Source organism: Chaetodon auriga, chromosome 17 (genome assembly GCF_051107435.1).
Source record: "Chaetodon auriga isolate fChaAug3 chromosome 17, fChaAug3.hap1, whole genome shotgun sequence".
In the NCBI taxonomy this organism is placed as follows: domain Eukaryota; kingdom Metazoa; phylum Chordata; class Actinopteri; order Chaetodontiformes; family Chaetodontidae; genus Chaetodon; species Chaetodon auriga.
In genome coordinates, this window is record NC_135090.1 from 16,811,439 (window position 1) to 16,835,208 (window position 23,770).

At 42.6% G+C, this 23,770-nt stretch overlaps 1 protein-coding gene across 7 annotated transcripts in view; it reads right to left on the reverse strand.

Annotated features, from left to right (window-relative positions):
• Nucleotides 1–23,770, reverse strand: part of LOC143335611 (sodium bicarbonate cotransporter 3-like) — a 41,848-nt gene that overhangs the window by 14,835 nt on the left and 3,243 nt on the right. For 3 of the 7 annotated variants that reach the window (XM_076755158.1, XM_076755159.1, XM_076755156.1), the window contains exons 2-7: nt 10,025–10,106; nt 8,441–8,590; nt 6,227–6,365; nt 5,223–5,383; nt 4,817–5,005; nt 3,378–3,749 (exon numbers count right to left, since the gene is read on the reverse strand). In XM_076755158.1, the coding sequence (XP_076611273.1) occupies nt 3,378–3,749; nt 4,817–5,005; nt 5,223–5,383; nt 6,227–6,365; nt 8,441–8,590; nt 10,025–10,106 (1,093 nt within the window). Of the gene's footprint in view, nt 1–3,377; nt 3,750–4,816; nt 5,006–5,222; nt 5,384–6,226; nt 6,366–8,440; nt 8,591–10,024; nt 10,107–20,124; nt 20,328–23,770 lie in introns of those variants that run through there. The other 4 variants (XM_076755160.1, XM_076755157.1, XM_076755162.1 and 1 more) reach the window with 2 other exon arrangements.

A 23,770-nucleotide genomic window follows, 5' to 3' on the forward strand; every position in this document is an offset into this window, starting at 1 on the left:
AGCAGTGTGGGTTCACCATGAGACGCTATTTTCGATGTCATTATTTAACGCCATTTGTCTGTTTTCTGCATACACAGATTTTCACTTTGAAGAACTGAGAAAAATTGTTTATTTTCATGTGTGTTTCATGTGCTACTTCATGGCATGGGCTCATCAAACGAGAGGCAATTCCACAAGCGTTTTGCTCACTTTCGAGCAGAGGTCAGCTCTTGGCAAACAACCCTGACACACAACAATGAAGTCACACAGGTCCAAAATGACTAAAATAGGACAGGCAGGCGATGGAGCTCAGAATATACAAAGTAGCTAAAATGTTTAACAGTTGGATTTGCTGTTTAATGTTTCACATTTTTAGCTGCAAGTGAAATGATTTCTTCCACCACAACCATTACTTGCTGGATGTGTTGATTTGGTACAGAGCTGCAACACTGTGATGTCTCGCCACAGGGAAGACGATATATTTCACAGAGCGCTGTTGCTGGTTGCTCCCCGTCTGTTGAGCTCATTACTCTGGGGCTTAAGTCAGTCCTGCTTAGATTGAATTCATGTCAGCTCTGAGCTAAAGGTGAGTGGATGTGTTTGATATGCCTGACAGTTCACCTTCGTCAGACTTCAGCACTTTCAAGTGTTGAAGCCCTGGTATTTCTGTGCATAATTGGCAGCACACTTCAACATTGCTTATGTGATTTGAGCCGTACCAGATACAGGAAACGCTAGCACTTGAGGTGACATGAGAGTGGGAGATGAGATGAAGGAGTAATGTGCTTGAATCAAAGGACGGGATTATGCATACCATCCTCTGAAATTATGAAGCAACACTTCTTTTACCAGGTTTTTCTTCTTTTTTTATCCACATTGACACATGTCTCATTTTGCCACCAGGAAGAAATCAAGCCAATGTCAAACAAAAAAGCATTTATAAACAACACTTCTATGCCATTTCTATCAGCATGTGGTTTGGCCAGTGATCCATATCCTTGAACTGTACACTGGAGTAACCCCAGTGGATGCTGGGTAGCTGTGACTGCTGAACAGGAGCATGATTGCTCACATACCCAACAAAGCCTCTTGGAATAAGGGAGGGATTAGCTTAGGTTGCGTCCGCCAACACACTTCATTCAGGAAGGCTAAGCCCTGGAATGCTCCCCCATACTAGCCTTTTATACAGTGGCGTCACAGCGCTACCTCATTCATATGCTAAACGGGAACATAAATAACTGAAATTACAAAGATTTCCTGACTCTTATTTTAAGCACTTCAGATTTTCTGCAAAGATGTATGAGTGCACTGCTTGATCTAGTGGTGCTAACCTATAGTTTTGTCCACATTTTACGTTATACTGCTCAAAAACTCAGATTAAAAGCAGATGTCTACATACAAGAATCATGTAATGAAAATAGATTACCATGAGTCTAGATGCAGCCATTTTTCTAGTTAGCCCAGTTAGCTAGCCCAGTTGATGCTAAATGACACGGAGAAGAGCTGAAAAGCTCTTAAGTAGGGCCTAGAATAACACGGATCGAGGGTAACACTGATGCTCTGCATGCTATGTGTATTTCACCCATGACTTCATACTCAGTGGGCCTGTGCCATGTATGTGTATAAATAGCCTCTGGTCAACTCAATACCATTACAGTACATGTGTAAAAAATTGCAAGAGCATCCTTTTCGGTGTATCGTTGACTACAATTATTTCCTTATCAGCCTGACATCCAAACAAATGACTCTAAATGACACATTAAGGGCATTTTACAGTCTAACACCAACTCTCTGTTCAATACACACTGATATAGTTTATCTATTTTAAGTCAACACAACATTACAGCGGCAGTTTCTGCAACCTGCAGTGTTATTAAACTGTAATGATGAGGGCTTGAAACCCCCCTCTGAACAATAACCCACATACTGATGTCAAGACGCTTGCTTCTTGGGAAACACTGTATATTTTCCTAGAAGGGGGTACAATTACAGAAGCCAGTCAGCTATAATAAGACCACCCTAACCTTTCAGATTCAGCTCCCTCAAGTGATCGCTGGTTCCAATGACCCATACTTTGAAATGGAGCCATTCCCAGAGTGATACAAACACAGACGCACACACGGTCTAATAATAAACTGACAAGGCTTGGTTTAGGAAGAACAAAAAGTCACTGTAGGTGCCAATATGATGGTACATACAGTACCAAACCACCCACCCTGGTCTCAGGCTTATATTTAGCCATGCTGCTGGCACACGTTGCCGTCGTTGCTTTATCGGGTAAAAGAACGTTTATACTTAGGAAATGATGGGGAGGAAAAGCATGGGTGCCAAATTACGCAATGGGAAAAGCACAAGTTGCACAACATTTATATCTGCATGTAGTCAACATGGGGTGGTCACCCAGGGATACAACAAGCAATAGCTGCAAGGATTTAGGGAGCATTATGTCAGTTTCTGTTATACAACTTAAAAAAAACAAGGACTTTACAGTTAGGGATGCGCCGAGCCCATCTGCGAGATCTGCATTGGAGACCAAGGCATTCTGAACAGACCAGAAGGCAACTCTTTCTAATGTGAGAGAGTGAAAACTAAAACTGACTGCGGCTTTGGGGAAAAAAGAAAACAAAAAACTTAAGCAACACTTTACAGTTAGCAGGAAACCATAATAGGAAAGTAGTGATACAGGTTACATTTTGGTGAAGACATAAAGCTGTTAAACACATCTGGATTGACTTCCCTGATTTTAATGTAGGCTTCCTTGAGCTTAAGTTGTATGTTGTAGCTGTCTTGTACATACCCAAGACTTAAAGACTTACACGGCGGTGAGTGTCAAAAGGTAAAATAAAAATGATCGAGACATCCCTTCTAATAGATCTTACATGAAACAGCTCGACTGAGAAGAGTGAGATGGGGTATTTTGCTAAATGTGGCAATAACACATCACAGGACACATGATGCAGAATGAGAAAAAGACAGACCCAAACATTGTGGAAGGCGGCCATGCAACCACAATGAAGGAGGTGTGAAAGAGGTTTCGGGGCCAAGCAAGGCATAGACGCTGAGGAACAACTTGAAAATGTGTAAGGAGGCAGAGAAGGAGAGTTTGAATGGCAAAAAGTGGCAAAAACCAGAGGTTTTAGTAGATGAAGAATGGGTCAGTGGAATAGATCGCAACAGAGAAAGGAGAGAAACAAGAATCATGAGGCGGAGAAGGGAGTAGTTGTCAAAAACTTTGTGGATAAATACAGTGGAAAAAGCGTCTTAGCGAGTGAGCCTTGCTGTGGGTTACAGATGAGATGGCCGCAGGGTTGGAAGTTAACGGAGCAGAGCTTTCATGCTAGTGCTAGTGTTCTCTGTTCAAGCCGTGACTCACACTGGCAGGCTACACAGATATTTGCCTTCTAAGGGCAGCAGCTCAAGGCCCTGGGATGCCGAGGACGCTCGCCGTCTGAGCTGTGGTGATGCTGCCTCTTCTTCTGCAGAGGTCGGTGGATCGTCATCCTCAGGAGGCGATACCACTACCTCAGGGATGCCTTGAGGGCCAGGGCCCGCGCCATAGGTGCGTGACAGGCTTTGGGTAGAGCACCGGAAGGAATCAGGGGTATTTTGAGGGATGGTGAGGGATGAGGGGCCAGTGTTGGAGGAAGAAGAGGGCAGGAGATGGTTGAGCAGGACGGAGACTCTGGACTCTCGTCTCTGGGAGAGGTTGGAGACAGATGAAGCTGCCCCTGGCTTGTGGAGAGAGAGACGCGAAGAGGACAGGCCCTCTCCTAACAGAGGAGACAAAGGCAAAAGGGGGAGAGGAGAAGGGAGAGAGAAAAGGAGGGAAAGAAGACGGAGGAGGAGAAGGAATAAGGGATGGAGCAGAGAGGAAAAACATATGAAGTAGGAGTACATCACGAAGATGGTATCTGGAGGAAGATGCAGCCAGAAGGGGTGGGCAGCAAAAGCGTGGCAGAGGTGTCGTTAGAGAGATTCGTGCTTGCAGAACGTGAGCGAAAAGCATGATTGTGTGCAGAAGACACAAGGAATGATTCAGTGAGGCGTGTAGGAGGGTCCGCAAGGGCCAAACAACTTGTCTCATTCAACACCAAACAAACCAATCACACAACCTGACTGAGGTAAGGCAAAAGGCTTGAGTTCAAAAAGGCTCGCATGCAGGAGAGGATGAGTTAGCACGATGTGCACTGTAAGCAAACATGTGCTCAACCACAACATCCCAGTCATAAATCCCACACAGGACATACATCTGTCACACTAAAACTACTGTATGTATACATGTACACACACGCACATATATACATACATGTACATACTCACGCACGCACGCACACACACACACTTTTGACCTTTAACATTTGCAATTGAGCTTTAATGATACGAAAATGCAAGCCCAACAAGAACCACAAGCACAGAAGTGGAGAAAGTGATGTTTTTTTTTTTCATTCTTAGAACCTCAGAAGAAATGCTTCAAGATAAAATGCACACCATACGTTAACACCACTGTGGGCATGCCCAGTCAAAAAAAACCACACAATGCTGACTCCAGTTGCAGGTAAAGCAATATTTCCTGAACGTCACCCTATGGAGTGAAAACAATCATTAATTCAAACCCCAAGCCAGGCCAGCCAAACAGGTTAGCACAGTCATTAGCACCCAGATTTCTCTTTCACTAGGGGGACCGGCTGCTTCAATAGATCATTCCCTAGATTTTACTCACTTTTACCATCCACCTTCTACGCTGGCATTGAGGGATTTGAACAGTGGATTTTTAGGAACAGCTCCCCAGTGGTGGAAAATATGGAGGAAAAAGAAATACGAGTGCGCAGGATCTCACCGTTTCTTTCAAGCAAGAGTGGGTCAGAATGTTTCTTGCCTATGTCAGCAATGGAGCGCACCAGAGGGATACGATTGCTGAGCTTTCTCTCATTCTGGTGGTGGTGTTTCTTCAGCATGGCTTCCCGCACCTTGGAACGCAAATCCTCCTTCAGCTGGCCCGATGCTACCATGCTGTCTATCAGCATGTCTGATTTACACAAAGGCAGGGGCAGGGACATAAACACAGCAGGAAGAACAAAAATGACTGTATGTATGGACCACTGAAAACCTGTTTTACTGAAGAAATTAATTCATTGTCTTATTTATCTCATACATTTCACCACAATGCCACATAAGAAATCCAATGAAATGGTATGAACGTCATGTATCTTAAAAGTTATTTGAATGAGTTCTGCAGTATTTACCCGCAATTTCCTCAATACTGTTGGCCCTCATATCCAGCATGACTGTGCCGTTAAGTATGCAGCTACGCAGTTCAAATAAACTGTGCAGTGACAGCGTAGCCACATAGGGCTTACTCCACCTCTCCCCGCCATCTTCCACATCCTCTTCAAACTTCAGCCATCTGTAGATAAACACCAAATACACACACGAATGGTTTACTTGAATCCACAAATTAGAATTAAGAGATACTGCGTTCACGAGAATGGGACAGACAGACAGACAGACAACCCCATCAACATAGTACATCCAGTTATGGCTGTCAGCACAGAGGCATTACATTTCATTGACATGTCTCCAAGCTACATTTTTCCTTAGACAAATTCAGATCTCACTTCTCAGAGAGCACGCTGAAACAGTGCAAACTCAGCAATTCACACTCCTAATCTGTCCCTTAACTGAACACACGTTTTATCAGTGAGGGAAATCTTTGAAATGCAAGCCAGTCATCATTACAGTTTCAAACTCCAAGGCCTTAGTAAAATAACCCTTTAGAAGTTTTGTGATCTGAGGCTGAGCGAGAGCCCAGTCGGTCTCTTCAGACCTTCAGTGGAGACTGGTTCGTGAAAAATGGAAGTAAAATGTTTCAGGATAGCTGCGGATTCTGATGTTCTGCACAGCTATAAAACCAAACTCCACAGGAATGTAGACGATTCTCCCCCTCAGTGGTAACTAAATGAAGCACTTTAATCACAGGGAAGGAGAGGAATTATAATTAAAAAATGCCAAATTGTAGAAATGCAAGATTCAAATCATAGTATGAGCAATGTTCACAGTAATGTGCTCATTTCCACTTAACTCTGAATGATTTTATTTTATGATTATGCTACAAAGCTATCACACAGATACATTAAAGACCCTGAAAACTAATCTTTTTACAAAAAGCCGACACATTGATGGAGTTCTGCTTTGCTTTCCCTTCATGTGGCTGTCACCATGCTGTTCGCCTCTTAACTTGCTTTCTGACCTGGCAGTCTCCTTCCATTCAGTGGCGCTGCCATCTCTGAAGGAGAGCTCATCCAGCTCAGTGAAGAGGTCATGGGGGACGTGCTCGAGGTCATCGTCCTCTGTACCCAGGATGAACTGGACCCGCTGGGATGGTGTGTCTGCACAAAGAGTGCGCAAAGGCCAAAGTTAAAACGTTTACAGTGATGACAGCAAAATTCTCAAGGGATGGTTTTCTTTGTTCTCCATGTTTGTGCACACGGGTGGTCCGACACACATTCCTGCAAACACATTATTACACTGATCCACAGGTGGCTGTAATGTGCCAAGAAATGCACCAATGTGCCAGCAAAGGCAGGGAGGAAGAGGACTGCAAGTTAGTAAACACGGGTGTAAACAATGCAGGTTCCAAAAGAATCTGCTTTGAAAGTGTTTTAAGAGGAAGGAAATGCATTTTGTTTGCTAGACTTCAGGGATACACACAATGAATCTTGGTGAGTAAAGCTGAACGTAAACACAACTTTGGTTTGTCTACAAGAAAACTCCACAGGGCACCTTTAAGCGGACGTCTTAATTAAAAAAAAAGGACATCACTGTAACGGCTTGTCACTCTGCTACATGAGAAGAACACGTCTGCAGGCTCGATGCTGAGAAATCTTGAGGAGAACTGTGCACGAGAGAATAATGAAAACGTAAATGCTTTCCAGCAATTTTCTTTTCATGTCTGATTGAATTAGAGGGGCAGATATCAGGACATCTGGAACCAGAGAGAAAACGGAAATAGATGTGGCAGATTATGAGACTAAACACCACAGGGAGGCAGAAATAGACTGACTGGAAGCAAAAAAGGGGAGGTTATTTTCTGTTAACACATGGGGACACTGTGGTGTGTATTAAGGACATGTGCGTACACTTATACTGATGTTGCATCTGCTTACTGTTACTCCACGGCAACACCTGAGCATGAAGATGGTCTATCAAACATTTTTTCTGGGTTGATAACTCATAACTGACCCAAAAAACACAAAAGTCAGTAACAGCGTTATGTGGATGACATGCAAATTTATTTCCCATTCAGAGGCAGCAAATAAGGCAATTTTCTTGCCTGCCAGAAATAAAGTGTTGGATGTCCCAAAACGTTCTCCGGCTAAACGAAAAAAATATGAAATCATTATTTTTTGTTCTCCCTGTCAAACCCGGTAGCCAGAAACCTGGGCACAATACTTGACCTTTCATTTGAAAAACAAACTACAAAAGTTGCTCAAGCTTGTTTTTTTCAACTGAGGAGCATCTCAAAAGTTAGTCAATCCAACCAAGCCCTGACAGTGTTGTACACACTGAACTACTATACACACGATGGCATACTACTCTTCAACCAATTGTAATACTTCATGTATGGAGTGCATGAAAAGGGTAGATGATGATAGGTAGCTGGAAAAACCTGCACACTCACTGCTTTTCATCATTCGCTGGTAAATAACAAAAAGCATCATCTGCCATCCTCATCCTGTTTAAAGCGACACGTGTCTCTGCTCAAGTGGGATATGTGATGAAAATGTTAAGCATCAGCAGTAGGTCCAACTGTGGAGATGAGCGAAATGTTGTTTCACAATATTTGTCTTATAAATGATGCTCTGTGTCCTCAGTTATAGCGTCTCGTTCAATGTTTTTGTTGTCATGAAGGACGAGTTAACCCCTCACATGGTTTGCTTTGTCTGGGTGACTACCTCTTGCAGTTGAGGTGATGTTGCAACTTCACGCACAAACACACTCACACGTCGCTGAAAATGTCACAGCCTTCAGTCAGTGTCAGAGGCTGGTTCCCAGTGGCCTTTAATGCCTTTAAGAGCTGAATGTTTTATTCAGGACTGTTTAAAGGTGGAGATACACAGAGGGCTTAAGCAGAGTGGTGCTCTAACCTGGAAATCTGTGCATTGTTAAAGAAGAGTGTGATTCAAAATCACACCTTCACACCTCCCGCAACTGTCCTCGAACTGTTTTGCCGACCACGGTTGAATTTGAAAAATGACATTTACCCATTATTGAGCTTTTTAATGTGTGAGTGTATGAATAAACACAATTGAAGGCTCTCAAAAGTAAACATTAGCTGCATGGTGGAGAGTACTGTGTTAGAGAAAATCCATAAAGACAGGGATTTAGAAAAAAAAAATGGAGTGGGGTTTGGTAGGAAATGTTGGCATTAAGACGTTTACGATGAGATGAGAGAGTTTCCGACCGTAAGTGGGGGATTCCCTGCCATCTTCCTTCCCCTCCTCAGAGTCTCTCTCTTTCCTCTTTCGGTGGTGTCTGTGTCCTCGGTGGCGATGCCTCCGTTTGCTCTCCCTTCCGAAAGGAACATGGACGCCTACGTACACCGCTCTGTGGCCTGGTGAAAAGAAAAGAAAAGAGCAATTATAATTCAGACACCTTTCATGACCGCTCTACAACAGGCTCCATCCAGAAACGCTGTAAGATCTGCAGGGCCAATTTTGACAATTTTCAACTGGAAAAAATGTCACTTGAAGTCTCCGGCCTTTTTTTATGCCCAGCAATCACACACAGCAGATTTCTCCCTCTGTTAGCAGTTACGGTTAATTAACTGAAAAAGCAAGCACTAAGTCAAACTGTTCCCAGACGGACACCAATAACGTTTAAATTCAATTTCCAAATGCAAGAGATTTAATGAATATATAGGCCACATTGTACAACTAACAAGTTAAGCCTATTAGAACAGAATCACAGAGCCAGTAACACACTAACATTTGAGACAGAAGACAAAGAACTTATTTCCATTTCATCTGAGTGCTCTAGATAACCTACTTGAAGGGAAGCAGAGTACAATATTTAACTTTTTCACCCCTCTGTTTCCCCTCCCATGTTTTATCCACTTCCCCTCATTATTGTTACTGCCACACAGGAACCCTTTTCTGAGATGTAAACGCCCTATTTTTGCCCTACATTCTCTGCCAATACTCATTTTTCACAGATGAGTCATCGTTCTTTGATTTGAGGGGGAACCCAGGAGGAATGAAACCAAGATGCAGTACTCAGAGGAACGCACAAGTGACATACATGAGCAGATGGAGAGAAACGGAGACGGGGAAAGGGGGAGAGAGGAAAGAGAGAGTGAAGACACAGGAGATGAAAGAGGGTGGAGAGAAAAAATCTGACAGCTTAGCTGGACAGAAAGCAGAGGACTCCAGGGCAGAGAGGCGGAAATTCTTGAATGGAGGATATAAAGTGTAGTGGACCCATATAAAGACAGAGCAGTGAGCTGGAGGAGGAGGACAGAGAGACGAGGAGCTGACGCCTGAGGGAGATACTGTGCTGCTAATGACATTTGTGGTGCTACTACTTCCTCTACCAGTGAACATGTTACACTCAATCCACTATCTCATCTTACCAATTATTTTATTATTGCAAGCACATAGTTGGAAATCAATATCTCAAAATTAATATTTTCCCTACACGCCATAATATGACAAATAAATGTATAAAAACAAAAAATCAACTTGTTCAATGCAGTTCAATCCAAACTTCCTCACAAATATAAATTACAAACTTCAACGACTCATTTAATCACGTTTTACATGGGATCAGTACTTGTGATTAATTGCCACTGATGTGATTGTACTGACAGTCAATAAATGATAATATTACCATTCCTCTGGCCGATCAACAAACTCCCATCGTAAGGGCCCTGAGTGTCTCAAGTTTACTTAGCCTGGTGTCTCAGACTGATCACCAGCAAGTGAAAGAATGAATGAAAATTAGTTTAATGGGCAACAAAATCAAAAAGTCTCAGTGGCTACAAACTTACTTTCCAAATCTTCCTTTTCATAGTTTGTGTGAGTGGTGAAGCTGGTCTTCCCATGGTCAACTATTGCCTCCTCGTCTAGACCCTGAAAAAAACAAGAGGAGAGAGAGGAAGCAAGAAAAGATGCATGAGTCTCATGTGCAAAGTGATTTTCTTTCCAGTTTTCTCCAGGTGTCGTTTTTTAATGGCGGACAAGACCCAAGGGGAAAGAAAACCCATTAAAATCATGTCTGACTTTTGATAATAATAACAGATACAGAAGACATTCAGTATGATGTGTCATCACTGCAATGACAGACAATATATGTGAGTACAGCTTTAGTCCAACTTCTAAAGAACTCTGACAAGCTGCCAACACAAAGAAATAGATATCAAAGTTGGTAAGATGGCTGCGCGTTGATGACATCTCCTTCATTTCATCACCTGTCGGAACAACAGTGGAAGATATGTGATTGGTGAGGCAGAGAGAGATGTAGAGAGTCTGTAAGTAGCAGAGGAATGTGGGGAAGTGACAGGCAGAGAAAAGACCCTGACTCTATCAGACTTCAGCTTTTCCAATAGTGTTGGCACAAAGCAGAGTCAATTGGCAGAGGCTGGCTTGGCTGTGATCAGACTGGTGGGAACGCAGCATGGAGATGCTTCAATTTCCTCCTCCACTCCAAATATGCTAATCACCTGTAGTTTTGGTTAACAGGTGTATAGGGAGGCCTGTCTGTTTCTTTTACCCATTTTCACTCCGTAGCTGTGGGTTTAAGCGTGGAAGTGAAGCAAACTAACTACTCTGGTTCTGCACATGCCCAACACCAACAGCCCATTTCTACACCACGTAAACATGGCAGTCAATAGAGACAGCTCAGAGCATTATCTGGATAAAATTGTATTATGTGTATTTAGTAAACAATTCATCAATCTGGTTTGAAATATAGTCCAGAACAAAATTACACACTCTGACAAACAGGTGAAATCTAGCAGAAGGCGTTAACGATAAAAGCATAGCTTATCTAGCAGATGAGCCACTGAAGGTTTCCTTTATAGCCTGAAGTACTGCATAATGCAGCAAGGTATCAATGGGGTATTTTCCATAAGCTAATTTGTCTCTATCAGAAAATATTTGCTTATGGTCCATGTGATAAAGGTCACGTTTTATAGCAACATTACGAGGCTGGCTACATTCATTAAAAAGAGAGGTTGTGACCTTAGTGAAAGTAATGAGCCTGATATCACTGTCATGGAAACACGGAGAGATAGAAAGATCCAATTAGAGGAGACATAAAGGCGTCAGGATATGTCACAGCAAAGTAATATTTTTTTATCAACTTAAACTGCTTTGACACAATTATTACAGTACCCAAACACACACATACAATGGTGTGCTTGTAAGGACACTCGCTTCAAACCACAGCTTTAACCATCAGTGGTACACAGTTAACCTCAACATTTAACCAGAAGTTAGTCCAATCCTAAATCTAACCTTTAAATTTAAATAGCTCTTGAAAAAGTGAACAGCTTTAAACCGTTTCAAACTCAAAACTGGTTCTGACACACACACACACACACACACACACACACACACACACACACACACAAAATAAAGCTCCTTAACCCAAACTCGGGTTGGTCCATTGCTAACCCTGTTATTAGTGGTCCCTGACTCCCTGCCCTTACGTGCCAGAACATTTAAGGCAGCCACAGAGACACTGTCTCCAATTACTGCTGCATGTGTGGTCAAAACAAATCTAAATGTGCGGGAGGAAGTCACTGGGTCTACCCCCAGAATACAGCAGCTGATACTGATGTTACTCCAGGCCACAACCACTACAATAATGACAAAACCAGAATCCTTTAGCTTCCGCTAACATCATTACATCACAGCACCTAACCTCCAAAACCAGCCCATACATTACAAATACATCACATTAAATAAAGCCTGCATGTCAAATGACTTCAACCAGTACAGCTGTGGGACACTGCAGACCCTATCAGAGAGAAATTTGAATTTCGCACCGTAAATAACAGTAATGCAAATCATGAGACGTCAGGCCACCTTGGCTCCATGATTAGTGTTTGTTTTAACTACACATGATATATTGTGACCAGGATGGAAAAAGCTTATTTTAGACACACATTCATATAGGGTGTATAAATACCAAAGGGTCACAGTGAGCTGATGCTGGCCCTGACTGCCAGGCTGAAGAGACTGAAATGAATAAGGGGTATATAGGAGTAAGTTTGCGACAGTTACAGATGATCTTAGGGAACCGATTGTAGAGTTTATTTTGGTCCAGTTTTTTTGACAGCTTGTGTTTTAACAAACAGGGTGGGGCAGGTTGCAGAAGGCAGTCCATGATACTAAAAATGAATTTCTGTGTAATTCAACACAGCTAAAAAGTGATCAAAGACATACACTTCTGTGAATCTATAAATATCTAACAATCAGTCTTTTACACAGGCAATATAATATGATCAGACACTGCATTTCAACAGCTACAAATGTGCTGCTCTCCTGCCTCATGGACAAACACTTTGAAGCTATACAATACCCAATTGGAGGATCCTTTCAATGCCTCCAACCAATCACAGAGAGGCCCTGCTGCCGAGCAGGAGAGAGTGGAAACAATAGGTGACAATGTTAGCCCCGTACTGAAAGGATACGTGATATGATGATGAGTCCAAACATGGCGTCACCGCCACTGACCACACTGAAGTTTCATTCTGATGGAAGGCACACAGTCCAAGTCTATATATGCCTTCACTGACATTCAGATTTCCACACATTTATTACCATAATCATTCTCCTGTTAGAACCCCACGTACAATGAATGATGCCATCTGTGACTGTGCTTGTGTGCGTACTTGTAAGCCTGTGTGTGTGTGCGTGTGTGTGTGTGTTTCTCAGCTGCTGGTGGATTTGCATGATAATGAGCACGTTGCTCTCTGACAGTGCCTTGATGAGGAGCAGTAATAATTCAGCTGCAGAGAGGGAGAAGAGCAGCAAGACATTAATCTATCTCTAGTAACTACAGTTCTTCCTTCCCACAGCGAGGGCGAGTGAAACTGACCAAGAGTGACTGGACTGGACTGTTTTCTCGTGGTCATTAGTGATGGAGGGGGACTGAACACCATCTAGGGTTTCAGATCTTACATACAGTATGTTCAGCTGCTATATACTGAAGTACAAGCATCTGTATTTGATTTCTTGATTGTGAGTGAACGACTTCTATTTCAAACAACCTTTCAACTGTACGTGTAAAACAAAGGTCTTCTTGAGGGTTAAAACAAGATTAAATGTCTTGTGATGTGTCAATGCCACTTTTCTTTTAATGGAACAAGACCTTTGGAACAAATCAATTACTAGAGAAAGTTTGGAGAGAGAGAGTTTGGCTACTGGCCAGATTTCCCACTCTGTAGGAATCACATGAACCAATGTTTACAAGCAGGGCACACAAAGCTAGTCTTAAACAATTCCTGCTTCATGACTATCGTCTTACTCTTAAGCTTCTTAAAATACCACTTCCACAAATCTGTTAATTTTACTGTAGAAACACCTGTTCGTGTGCAAACATCCATGATCGTGTATTCTACATATGTTGTCGTCATGCCAGTTTAGTATCTGCACGTGTTAAAGTCCGTTGTGCCCTGGACCCCACATTGCTTGGTACAATTTGAGAACGCATGATGCAACCTGCCACATAGCTCTGTCCAAAATAAACCCCTAGTCTATCACCCGCAGTCCTCAAGCCAGGGGGGGGCCATTATGCCCACAAAGCACAGCTGTGGTTAGGCTGCAGGAGCTGTGCCAGTGGGGAGGGCTTGGAGCACAGAAAAAAATGCCAGCTGAGTAAGAAAAGCTGCCACATAGTGACATCAATGACAGAAGGCAGATGCGTGTCTGGTCATATCTACACAGTACAGAAAGCCAGGCTTTATGTGCCTTGCATTGTTGTCTCTCCTGTGTGGATCCACAGAAATCATTTGCATCTAGTGGCGACCATTATGATTCTATAGTGTTTGATATTACATCCAAACTATGCAGTAAATGTCAACAAGTAACCGAGATACAAAGATGGACAAACCAAATTGAAACATAACCACGGTATGAGTTTAATCTAGAAAAGTCTGTAGACGTGAATGTAGGCACAGTGTTTCCTGGTGTGCTGCCACACGACAGAGGCATTACTCAAAGTACGTGCCACATTCTGCTCCCACTGCTACTGACTAAACATATGTCAAGCACAGTGGGGAGTTCTGATCAGAAGCCCCTCGATGTCACCGGGTAGCATAATGTCACCTCTAGTCTAAGTTCAGAAGAACTGAAAACACGCATGGAGTCTGGTACAACATAAGCCCTGCCTGGATCAGTTCACTTTGGAGGGGACAAATGTGGACAAGCAGAGAGTGGGTTCCAAATGACAATCAAAGGGAGGTAGACAACACCAACAGGCAACCTGCCAAGTGCCAACAGTGCCAACAAGTGCTTCATCATTTCTCATCTTTCTGTAATCCTGCTGCCCCCTCATCCTCTATTCTTTCACATGGGTGCCTTGTGGGAATGCTGTTCCCTGACAACAATAACAAAATGTGGACAAATCCATGGAAAACATATCAAACACTCTTCTTTCAATATATTTTGTATCTATTTAACTATGGGATTTTTACAAAGACCCAAACTTATCTGCTCCCAACCAAATCACTCAGTAAACAAGGTCAACCAGCCGGCTGCATGAAATGTTGAATTCAGACTGCTAATACTGGTGGGAAAGCATTTCAAATGAGTGCCCATCAGGGAGAAAGACTCACTTAATAATTAATGAAGCTGCTACTAAACACTGACAGACCTATTTGTGTGCTTTTCAGATAGTATATAAGATAAGACAATTCCAAGTTAATCACACTGCAGTGTTACAGCAGTAACAGTAATCCATGTTCCACACTGTGGGGTGGTGGTCCACGCCTGTGTGCTTCAACTTGTCCCTGAGAAGCGTGGGCTGTATGGTATTGAAGGCATTGGAGAAATCAAAAAACATGATTTTCACAGTGCTCCCAGCCTTTTCTAGGTGAGAGAGGGATCTACGTAGGAGGTAGATGACAGCATCATCCACCCCAATGCAAGGCTGATAAGTAAACTGCAGTGGGTCCATTGATAGGCTCACCACAGGGCAGAGATGGCCAAGGACCAGCCTCTCCAGGGTCTTCAACAGGTGTCATGTCAATGCCAGTGTAGCTCCTTCGGGTGCAGTCTTTGGCACTGGTACCAAGATGTTTTCCACAGCTGTGGCACTCAGCCCAGCTTCAGGATCAGGTTGAAAATGTGCTCAAATAGAGCACACAACTGGTCCACACAGGACTTGAGAAGCCTTGAGCAGATGCCATCCAGATCGGCAGCCTTTCTCGCCTTGATCTTCCCTCCTCACCTGGTTTGTTGTGAGTGACAAACTGGGGCAGGGGGGTTAAGTGCTGGTGGCTGTGGGTGGGGGAGTAGGGCACTGGACAGGAAACGCAGTGGATGTACAGGGTGGCTGTGAGTTAAATGTTGTAAAAAAAAAAAGGGGGGTGTGTGGGGTAGCATCAGCAGTGGGACAGATGACAGATCAAATCTACTGAAGAAAATGTTCAGATCATTCACCCGCTTTTGGTCCCCCACAGGCTGGGAGTTGTGCTCCTTAAAACCAGAGATGGTTTAAGGCCCCTCCAGACTCCACTGACTTTGTTCTGCACCAACTGATCCTCCAGCTTCATCTTGTAGCTGTTTTTTCCCTCCCTGATTCCCCCTCCTCAGCCCCCTCTGCACATTCATCAGCTCTTCTTTATTTCCTGACTTACAGACCCCTTTGCCTTGAAGAGAGCCTTTATGTTGGGGTAATCCAGGGTGGGTAAGGCATTCTCCATACAGACGTTGATACAGTTCATTATATAGTTTGTGATACTGTCAATGTCCTCCAGTACTTTCCAGTAAGGCTGTCCACAAATATTTCAAAATACATAATGGAATTGTAAAAACAAAACAGACACTCAATTGTGAAAATTACTATTCCATTTTAAGGTAGCACTACTGCAACAGCTGTTCTTGCGTGGGCCTCGGCTGCTGTACTGAATGCACTACGTGATGGACAAGGGTCACACAAACAGAGTTTCTCTCATGCAGTAAATTATGGTTTTGTTTTGTTTTGTTTTGTGTTTTTTTTTCCAGAAAAATCTGACATATCTGAACCCCTTCAGTCATAATGTCCAGGGAAAATAATTCCCAAGTTAGATATTCTGTTTTCCCCCGTTACTTCTCTGATGTCCGCCCTCTCTCTCACTCCTTGCACACTTTGCTTCTTATCGAGATTGAATGAAGTCTGTTTTACAATAATAAGATTACTGTTTCTGGTGGCTTTGATGAGCGCAATATATCAGTTGTGTCTGGTTAAACAATCAGAGCCTGTCAGTTAGACTGCAGCCCATTTCGTGGCTGCTGGATGCAGCGCTCTCACTCATTTGAAAATGTAATGTAGGTCAAGCTGATATGAGCAAATAATTCAGCAACACAGTTATGTGGCATCGTTTTACTTGTTTATTTTGTAATGTGTAAGTATGTAGTTATTTTAAAAGACATGCTTATGGTGAAATAAATAGTGTAGTATGCCTCTGGTTGTAATGGTTTGCCCTCCATTATGGTCAAAAATAGATATTCAAATGGTTCGGATATGGTTGTCAATGTCATTTTTGACAATTTTGACAGCCCCAATTCCCCCACAAAGCCTTGAAAGCCTCATCAGACCATCTTTTCACCGTGCAAATGACAGCTGCCTGCCTGTGTATGAGAGGTCTGTACACAGGCAGGAGGTGCACCAGGTTGTGATCAGATCTTCCCAGGGGAGGGAGAGGTGATTCATCATATGCCTCCTTGGTGCTGCCAAAAAAAATAAATGCAGTATTTCAATGTTTCTGGTGTAACATGTAAGTGGGCAGGGTGGAGGACAGAGAGGCATGATTAAAGTCACTGGAAATAAGAAGGAGGGCGTGCAGGAGTTGTGTCTGCAGCTAGTTTGTAACTGACTGGATGACATCACAGGCCACCTCAGAGTTTGCAGAGGGGGTGGGGTATTGAAATAACATGAGTTGCTTTCCGCGGTAGTAGAGCCCCACTAAGACTGGCCAAAAATGACGTTTGATTATTCCTTCTGAAAAAAACACATACATTTGAACCATTCAAATATCCATTTATGCACATTATAAACATAAGAGGGCAAACCAATACAACAAGATACATACTACCTGTACCGGTATATTTATTACAACATTGACATGTCTTGTGTAACTTCTTGGTTCATCTTTCACTGTTAAAACAATCACCAACAACTCTGAATCTAGTCGAAATAAACCCTTAATTCAACGAATCAGAAAAGGAGCGAGAAACAGGCAGGACATCAGAGAGACAGCAAAAGCAGTGTGGAAAGCCAGACTTACATCATTTATCATTAACTAATACTAAAGCAACACAGATAAAAAAAAAAACACCATGGAAAGAGATTAAAAAATATGAATACAAAATGTTCTTCTACATACTACAGTTTCTATACTGTATCCATGAAAGATAAAGGGCTGGAAAGAATTTTACTGTGTTAAGTGTGTCAGCATGTGAGGAATTTCACTGGCTTTTACAGCAGCTTAGGTGGTAAAATCACCAATGTGTTGGGTTTTATGCAGGGATTGGGATTTATCGTTCACATGAACCTTTAAGAGTAAACACAAGGCTTAGCATGTGCTCATCCAAGGAAAGCATTTTTAATTTTACATATTCAAATTAAAGCAATACTTTTGCGTTTTAGGGCAACTATGATTATGCTTAGAATTCGATGAATGTACGGCCACATTCACTCACTAAAATGCACTGTTGTGTATCTGTGAGGTCAAACATGATGAAGGCATTTCCTTCCTTATAAAACAATGGCAAAGCTGACTTTTCTTAATAGTCTCTCCATTGTTTAAAGAAATACTAACTCTGGTTTGGTCAAATAAACTCTTAATTCACTTAATCGGCTTTGAAAATGTTCTTGTTCTACATTCTCGATAGCTATAGAGACCAAAAGCGTCTTTTGCACCGGGCTGTAAACATGTTTATCTCTGCTGTAAAGTTGGCCATGTTAATATTAATTTTTCAGGGCCTGAGGTTCCCGCTTGAGCTGAACGACTCAAACTGCACGCTGCCATCTTGCTTTTGCAATGTTGTGTGAGAGGTCACTCTCTTGGTCTTTTTATAATCACGGGGAGGGCCAACAGATTGCCAGGGAAGGACTCACATGCACTGACATGCACACGTGGCCAGACCGACTATCAAAACAAAGACCAGGGAGGCTTAGATTACACACACACAAAGGGAGTGTGACTTCATTCTCTGTTCAGGATGCCATTACTATCTCACACATTAAAAAGCTTGACTCCAGCATTGTTTACATCCATGTTTATGAGAAAGCAGTCTTCTCCATTGCTGCATAACTTGGTGCATTTCCGTCACCTGTAGATCAGTGGAATAGTGTGACAACATTGGCAGGAATGTGTATCACGTCGCCCACGACCTCGTGCAAGTGGACTAGATAAACAAAACTCGGACCCACACACAGAAAAACTGCTCTACAGTGCCACTGGAGACCAATTTATCGTGTCAGCTTTGCATTTTGACACTAAGTGAATTTCTTATTCATTGACAGCATGTAGCTTAACCTCACTTCTGTTAGATGCATGTTTGTGTGGGAGTGATTTAACCACATAGCAGCCAAACACCTCTTCAGCCAACCAGACAGTGAATGAAACAACCAGCCACCCAACAAGCCAACAGGCCTGGTTCCCTCGAATCTCACTTCTTTGCCAGCCTTGCTTTACTGGGACCTGGTCCAATCGATAGAGACTGACGTAAGAGATGTGTTACATAGTGAGAGACCTGTCCCTTGAGATTACTATTTATCTCTCTGTTTCACACTGCCAAATGCACAATTGCATATTACGGATGAGAATATTGACATATATTTACTGCCAATTGAGGTTAAATTATGTAACCAATTAAATTATATCTGAAAACAGAGAGATAATGGAGACAGACAATTGAGAGATTATAAACGGCTGCTGATCAAGTGGTTGAGTACATTACTTTACATGTACACTTATTAAGCATTTTACACAATTTGGTCAAAGTCTTTTCAGAAAGCCACACACATCCATGGTGTTTAGCAGGTGCTGGGTAAGAAAAAATGTAAATACAGAGATAATAATGATACAGTTTTATCAGGCAGCTTTAGGCTGCTGACTAGCCATTCAACTATTTAGCTTTTAGCTGTAAGGGCTGAGAAAATATTCCATCCAGCAGAAACACTGAAAAACAAACTGGTAACCATAGTCTCCATTGGATGTAATGAACACTTCCAAACACGCAGACACCTTGCAGTCATACATAGACAAACACAAAGATGGAAACCATCCCCTCTCTCTGCCTCAAAATATTTTCCTCTTTCCATGTGCACTTGATTTTAACTGTGTCTCCTTGGCCATTGCTCCCACTCTGGCACAGAAAATGTTGCACTTTATGCTTTTAGCCAGACTTAATGGAAACAATTTCATTTCACGTCAGCCAATAGACATCATCTTTATTGACAGCATGCACCTTGTTTGGATTCAGCTACCTTGGCAGACCAATTTTTCATCCTCCTCTCCCTGACACTCCTCATCTCTCTCCTCTTTTCCTTCCTGTTCTCCTTGTCCCACTCCTTCGAGCAGCCATAACTGTCTGTGTCGGTTTCCTCTCAGTCCCGCTCCTCGAGGCGATTAAAGGGTACAAGGGAAGCGTTTCCATTTCAAGAGGCATGTCCAATAAGGCAACATCTTCCCACCCCTCTTTCACCTTATCCCCCTCATCCTCAAATGTACAGACCACCTGCCCTATTCATTAGCACAGACCATGGCTACACTCTGCTATAGAAGAACACAAGAAGACAAGCCAATATAAACACAAACACGCACCAATAAAGCAGCACACACAGAGCTACTTGATCGTGTTCGGGTGCACCATGACAGGCAAGCACACATAAAGCCACACACACTCACACACATACACACAGGACCAGACGTACCGTAAGCACATGCTCCCCTTCGCTCTGTTCATCCATTTAGACTAAAACATCAAAGCAATTGCAGCAGGGATGTTAGCCAGTTCCTTCTTTCTGCTGGTTATATCTGTTGCAGAAGGTGTGTGTGTGTGTGTGTGTGTGTGAGCTAAGCGCTACCAGAGACCCTGTCGCACTTGTCTGTTACCTCTTCCTCCGCTCATCTCTTTATAGAGAGAGGAAGAGAGAGAGGGAGCGGGCTGCTTCAGAACGCACCGTGCTCTGCTCTACCCTGTCAGCCCGCTCTTTGCTCAGCAGCCAATCCCACCATGCCACCATGAATATTTCATTTGCCCAGCCAAGAGCCTAAAAACACATGCATACACACCGCCACACAGAGGACACACAGACACACACATTTGGAGGACATTCAAATGCTCACCCGCTGAGGTATTCAGGTCACAAATGAAGAACCACCCACCAACACAGATAAATAGAAGCACACGTGAGGGCTGGGCATTCCTCAGAGGGTGCAATGAATTGGAAAAAGAACAGATATCTGTGTATTGATTAAAATTCCAAATGACTTCGACATTCACAGTCCTTATCGCAGCCTGAAGGTTGGACGTGTCATTCAACAACCTGTAATTTTACAAAGAACTGTGGGTCGTTTGTTTCCTCACCATAACAACGAGTTACATGAGTAGGGCAAAAATAACATATTCCTGAAACCTAACCAGTAAATAATTTTTACTTCAAGGAGACACCATGGATCCCAGTCCAGTCCATAGATACCCCGTGGTCATGGCATTCAAAACAGCGCCAGACAGTTCCAAGTAGACGAACCCCAAATCCATAACGTCAAAGGTGAAGCCAAACCCAAAATGAACATACAGCTCGTAATGAGGGGTATAAAGAGGGCATGAAATTCAATAGCAAGAGTGACATCTAAAGGCTGAGTTGTGGCATCAGGCAGATTTGACTGAGCAATCTGAGATCTTGTGCAGACTGAATAAAAAAAGCAAGACCTTTTGCACGACTATCAATCATCTATCGCCATAAACACTTTCAAGTTAAATGTTACAGAAAACTTAAATAAATAAGGATTTACATAAGATTATACAGCTTTAACTTTAAAGTGGGCCTGCGTCTTACTATTACTTTTATTAATGATTAATCTCACAATTTTCTAGGTTCATCAAATAAATGTTTGGTCTTAAATGCCAAATAATAGTAAAAAAGAAGCAAAGGCTCACATCTGAGAAGCTCGAATCACCAAATATTTGACAATTTTTCTTGATCTATGAATTAACTCTTCTTTACAGAACTGTTTACAGTATATACTGTATACTGGCAAACTGTATCTAAGTAAAATGGAGGTCTGTCTGTATGTCTGTCCTTTGATTTTCTCAACAGCTGTTCATCCGATTGACTACACACTTGGCGGGTGTATTGCTGAAGACTGAAGGATGTGTACTGTTTAGTGTGAGTGCTGAAGATCTATGGGACAAATTTATTTGGCAAGTGTTACTGCCGCCATTCTATTTTGTATGTGCAGAGAAAAAAGTGTCATGTGGACGTGTTGTGGTGGGAAGCTGTGGACGGGATTTTGACAGCCTCTCTTCATCTCCAGCATGAACAAAATATTTCCATGAGCATTCCTAGTCCCTGCCACAAGCATATTTAGCATATGAGGCTTCCACTTTCTATTAAAAAAAAAAAAAAAAAGAAAAGCATGTTGCCTCCAAACCAAATGCATTCCCAACCGTAACTGTAATGAACAGAACTTGTAATGGAAACCACATGACACTGTTCACAAGAGCAGGGTCCAGGTTATGCCTGAAAAGAATTGGTTCGTACAACATGACTTCGCTGTACAATCACAGAGAAATGAAAAGTGTTTATACGCAGCTGTTCCAAACAGTCGAAGGCCGGATGAAAAGCTGGTCATCATAGAGAGGGGGGTATTTAATGATGCGGAGGACGGCGCAAATCACTGCATGAAGTGACTTTGAATGTCCAGTTTCAGAAAGTTACAGAAATTGTTGGACATAGCCCCAGCCCTCCAGCTCCACCACCTATCCCACCCCACCCCACCCAAATCTTCAGTCAGAAAGGTGTGAGAAGGTGGGGGTTTCAAAGCCTTTCAACTAGCCAACAAGCAGTCTTGATGAAGCACATTGGGGCCTTAACATATACTGATCTGTTTAAGAGCTCATGTCCATGAAAATGCTCCTTTGTGTCAAGTTAAACCCATTAAAAATCCATATACAATGTGGACGGCTGCAGCAAATTATGCTTTCATTACCTATTAATCTGCCAGTTTATATTTGGAGTTGTTTGGCCTAAGAACTTGTCTGACCTGTGAAAAATGTCCATCACAATTTCCTTAACCCCAAGACGAAAGACATCAACCTGCTTGTTTTGCTGATGAGCAGTCCAAAACCCAAAGACATTCAGAAAAGCCAGCAAATTGTCACATTTGAGAAGTTTGAAAACTGACTAAAACTATTAATCACCAAAATAGTTGCATTATTGTTCTGCTAATCTACCCATCAATTACTTGACTAATTGCTTCAGATCTAAGCACATCCATCCATCCATACAGTCAGCCATCCAATAAGGATTGTGAGGTAAGACAAAGTTTTTTCTGGCACTGGGTTGCGTGTGCACCTCCCACTGTTAACACGGAAGAAAGAGGCTTAGGGACCAAAGATTACTTCTTATGTTTTAGATCCATTATCCATCCCAGTTTCTACAGCATCGCCACACAACAGAAAACCAAGCTCCCATTATCGGCAACCATCAGACTCAGACAACACTTAGACGCATTATTGGATTGATACGTTTTCTTGTAATTGGATGAGCTTTCAAATCCTCTTTGTACACATGGCAGACAACAGCATAACACCATTTAGAGCAGTGCAGTCTTTGGCCCTTTGATCTGTCTTTTACATTTATAAATGGACCTTTAGGGCAATGTTCTGTCTACACACAAGCTTCAAAATGTCAGTGTTTCAGCCGCAGTCAGTGGGGCTCAAATCAAAGATCGCCCAGCAATAATCTACAGGCTGCAAAAGGAGGGTTTTGATCAAATGTTGCTTCTTTGAATCCCCTCGCTAGTTGGAGAAATGTGGGTGGCTAAGGTAAATGAAAGACAATCTCTCCCACCTACACAGCTACTGTTGATGAGCAACTAAATAAAGGCAGGTTGGTTGCCTGGAAGTCTGCAGCTTGACGGAGCAGCTCCAGAGTGTAAATGCATTGAAAGTAAAGTAATTTCTTTGAATCAAAAGCAAACACAGCGCAGTGGTACACACAACTGTGTCACTTTCTAATCTATTTAGTGGACTTCATCATTACTTCAGAAAAACCCTTAAAAGCTTGTGGACTGCTGTACCGTTTAATCGCATCCTACTTTCTGAAAGTACATTTCAGTCTTACAGAAAGTAGATTGGGAACAATATAACCCAACAAACTCTTTGTTGTGCACACCAATTAGCCTGTAGTTGGTTCAGTAGGAATTTGTTATCATGCTATCATGGTATAGCTGAGCAGAACAGAACAGAGCACCGTAAGACTGGCAAAGAGGCTCATTCTGTGTAATTACCCATTAAAAGCAATACCATGCAGCGAGTGAGCTTCATAAAACACTCACTAACGCCGGCAGTAA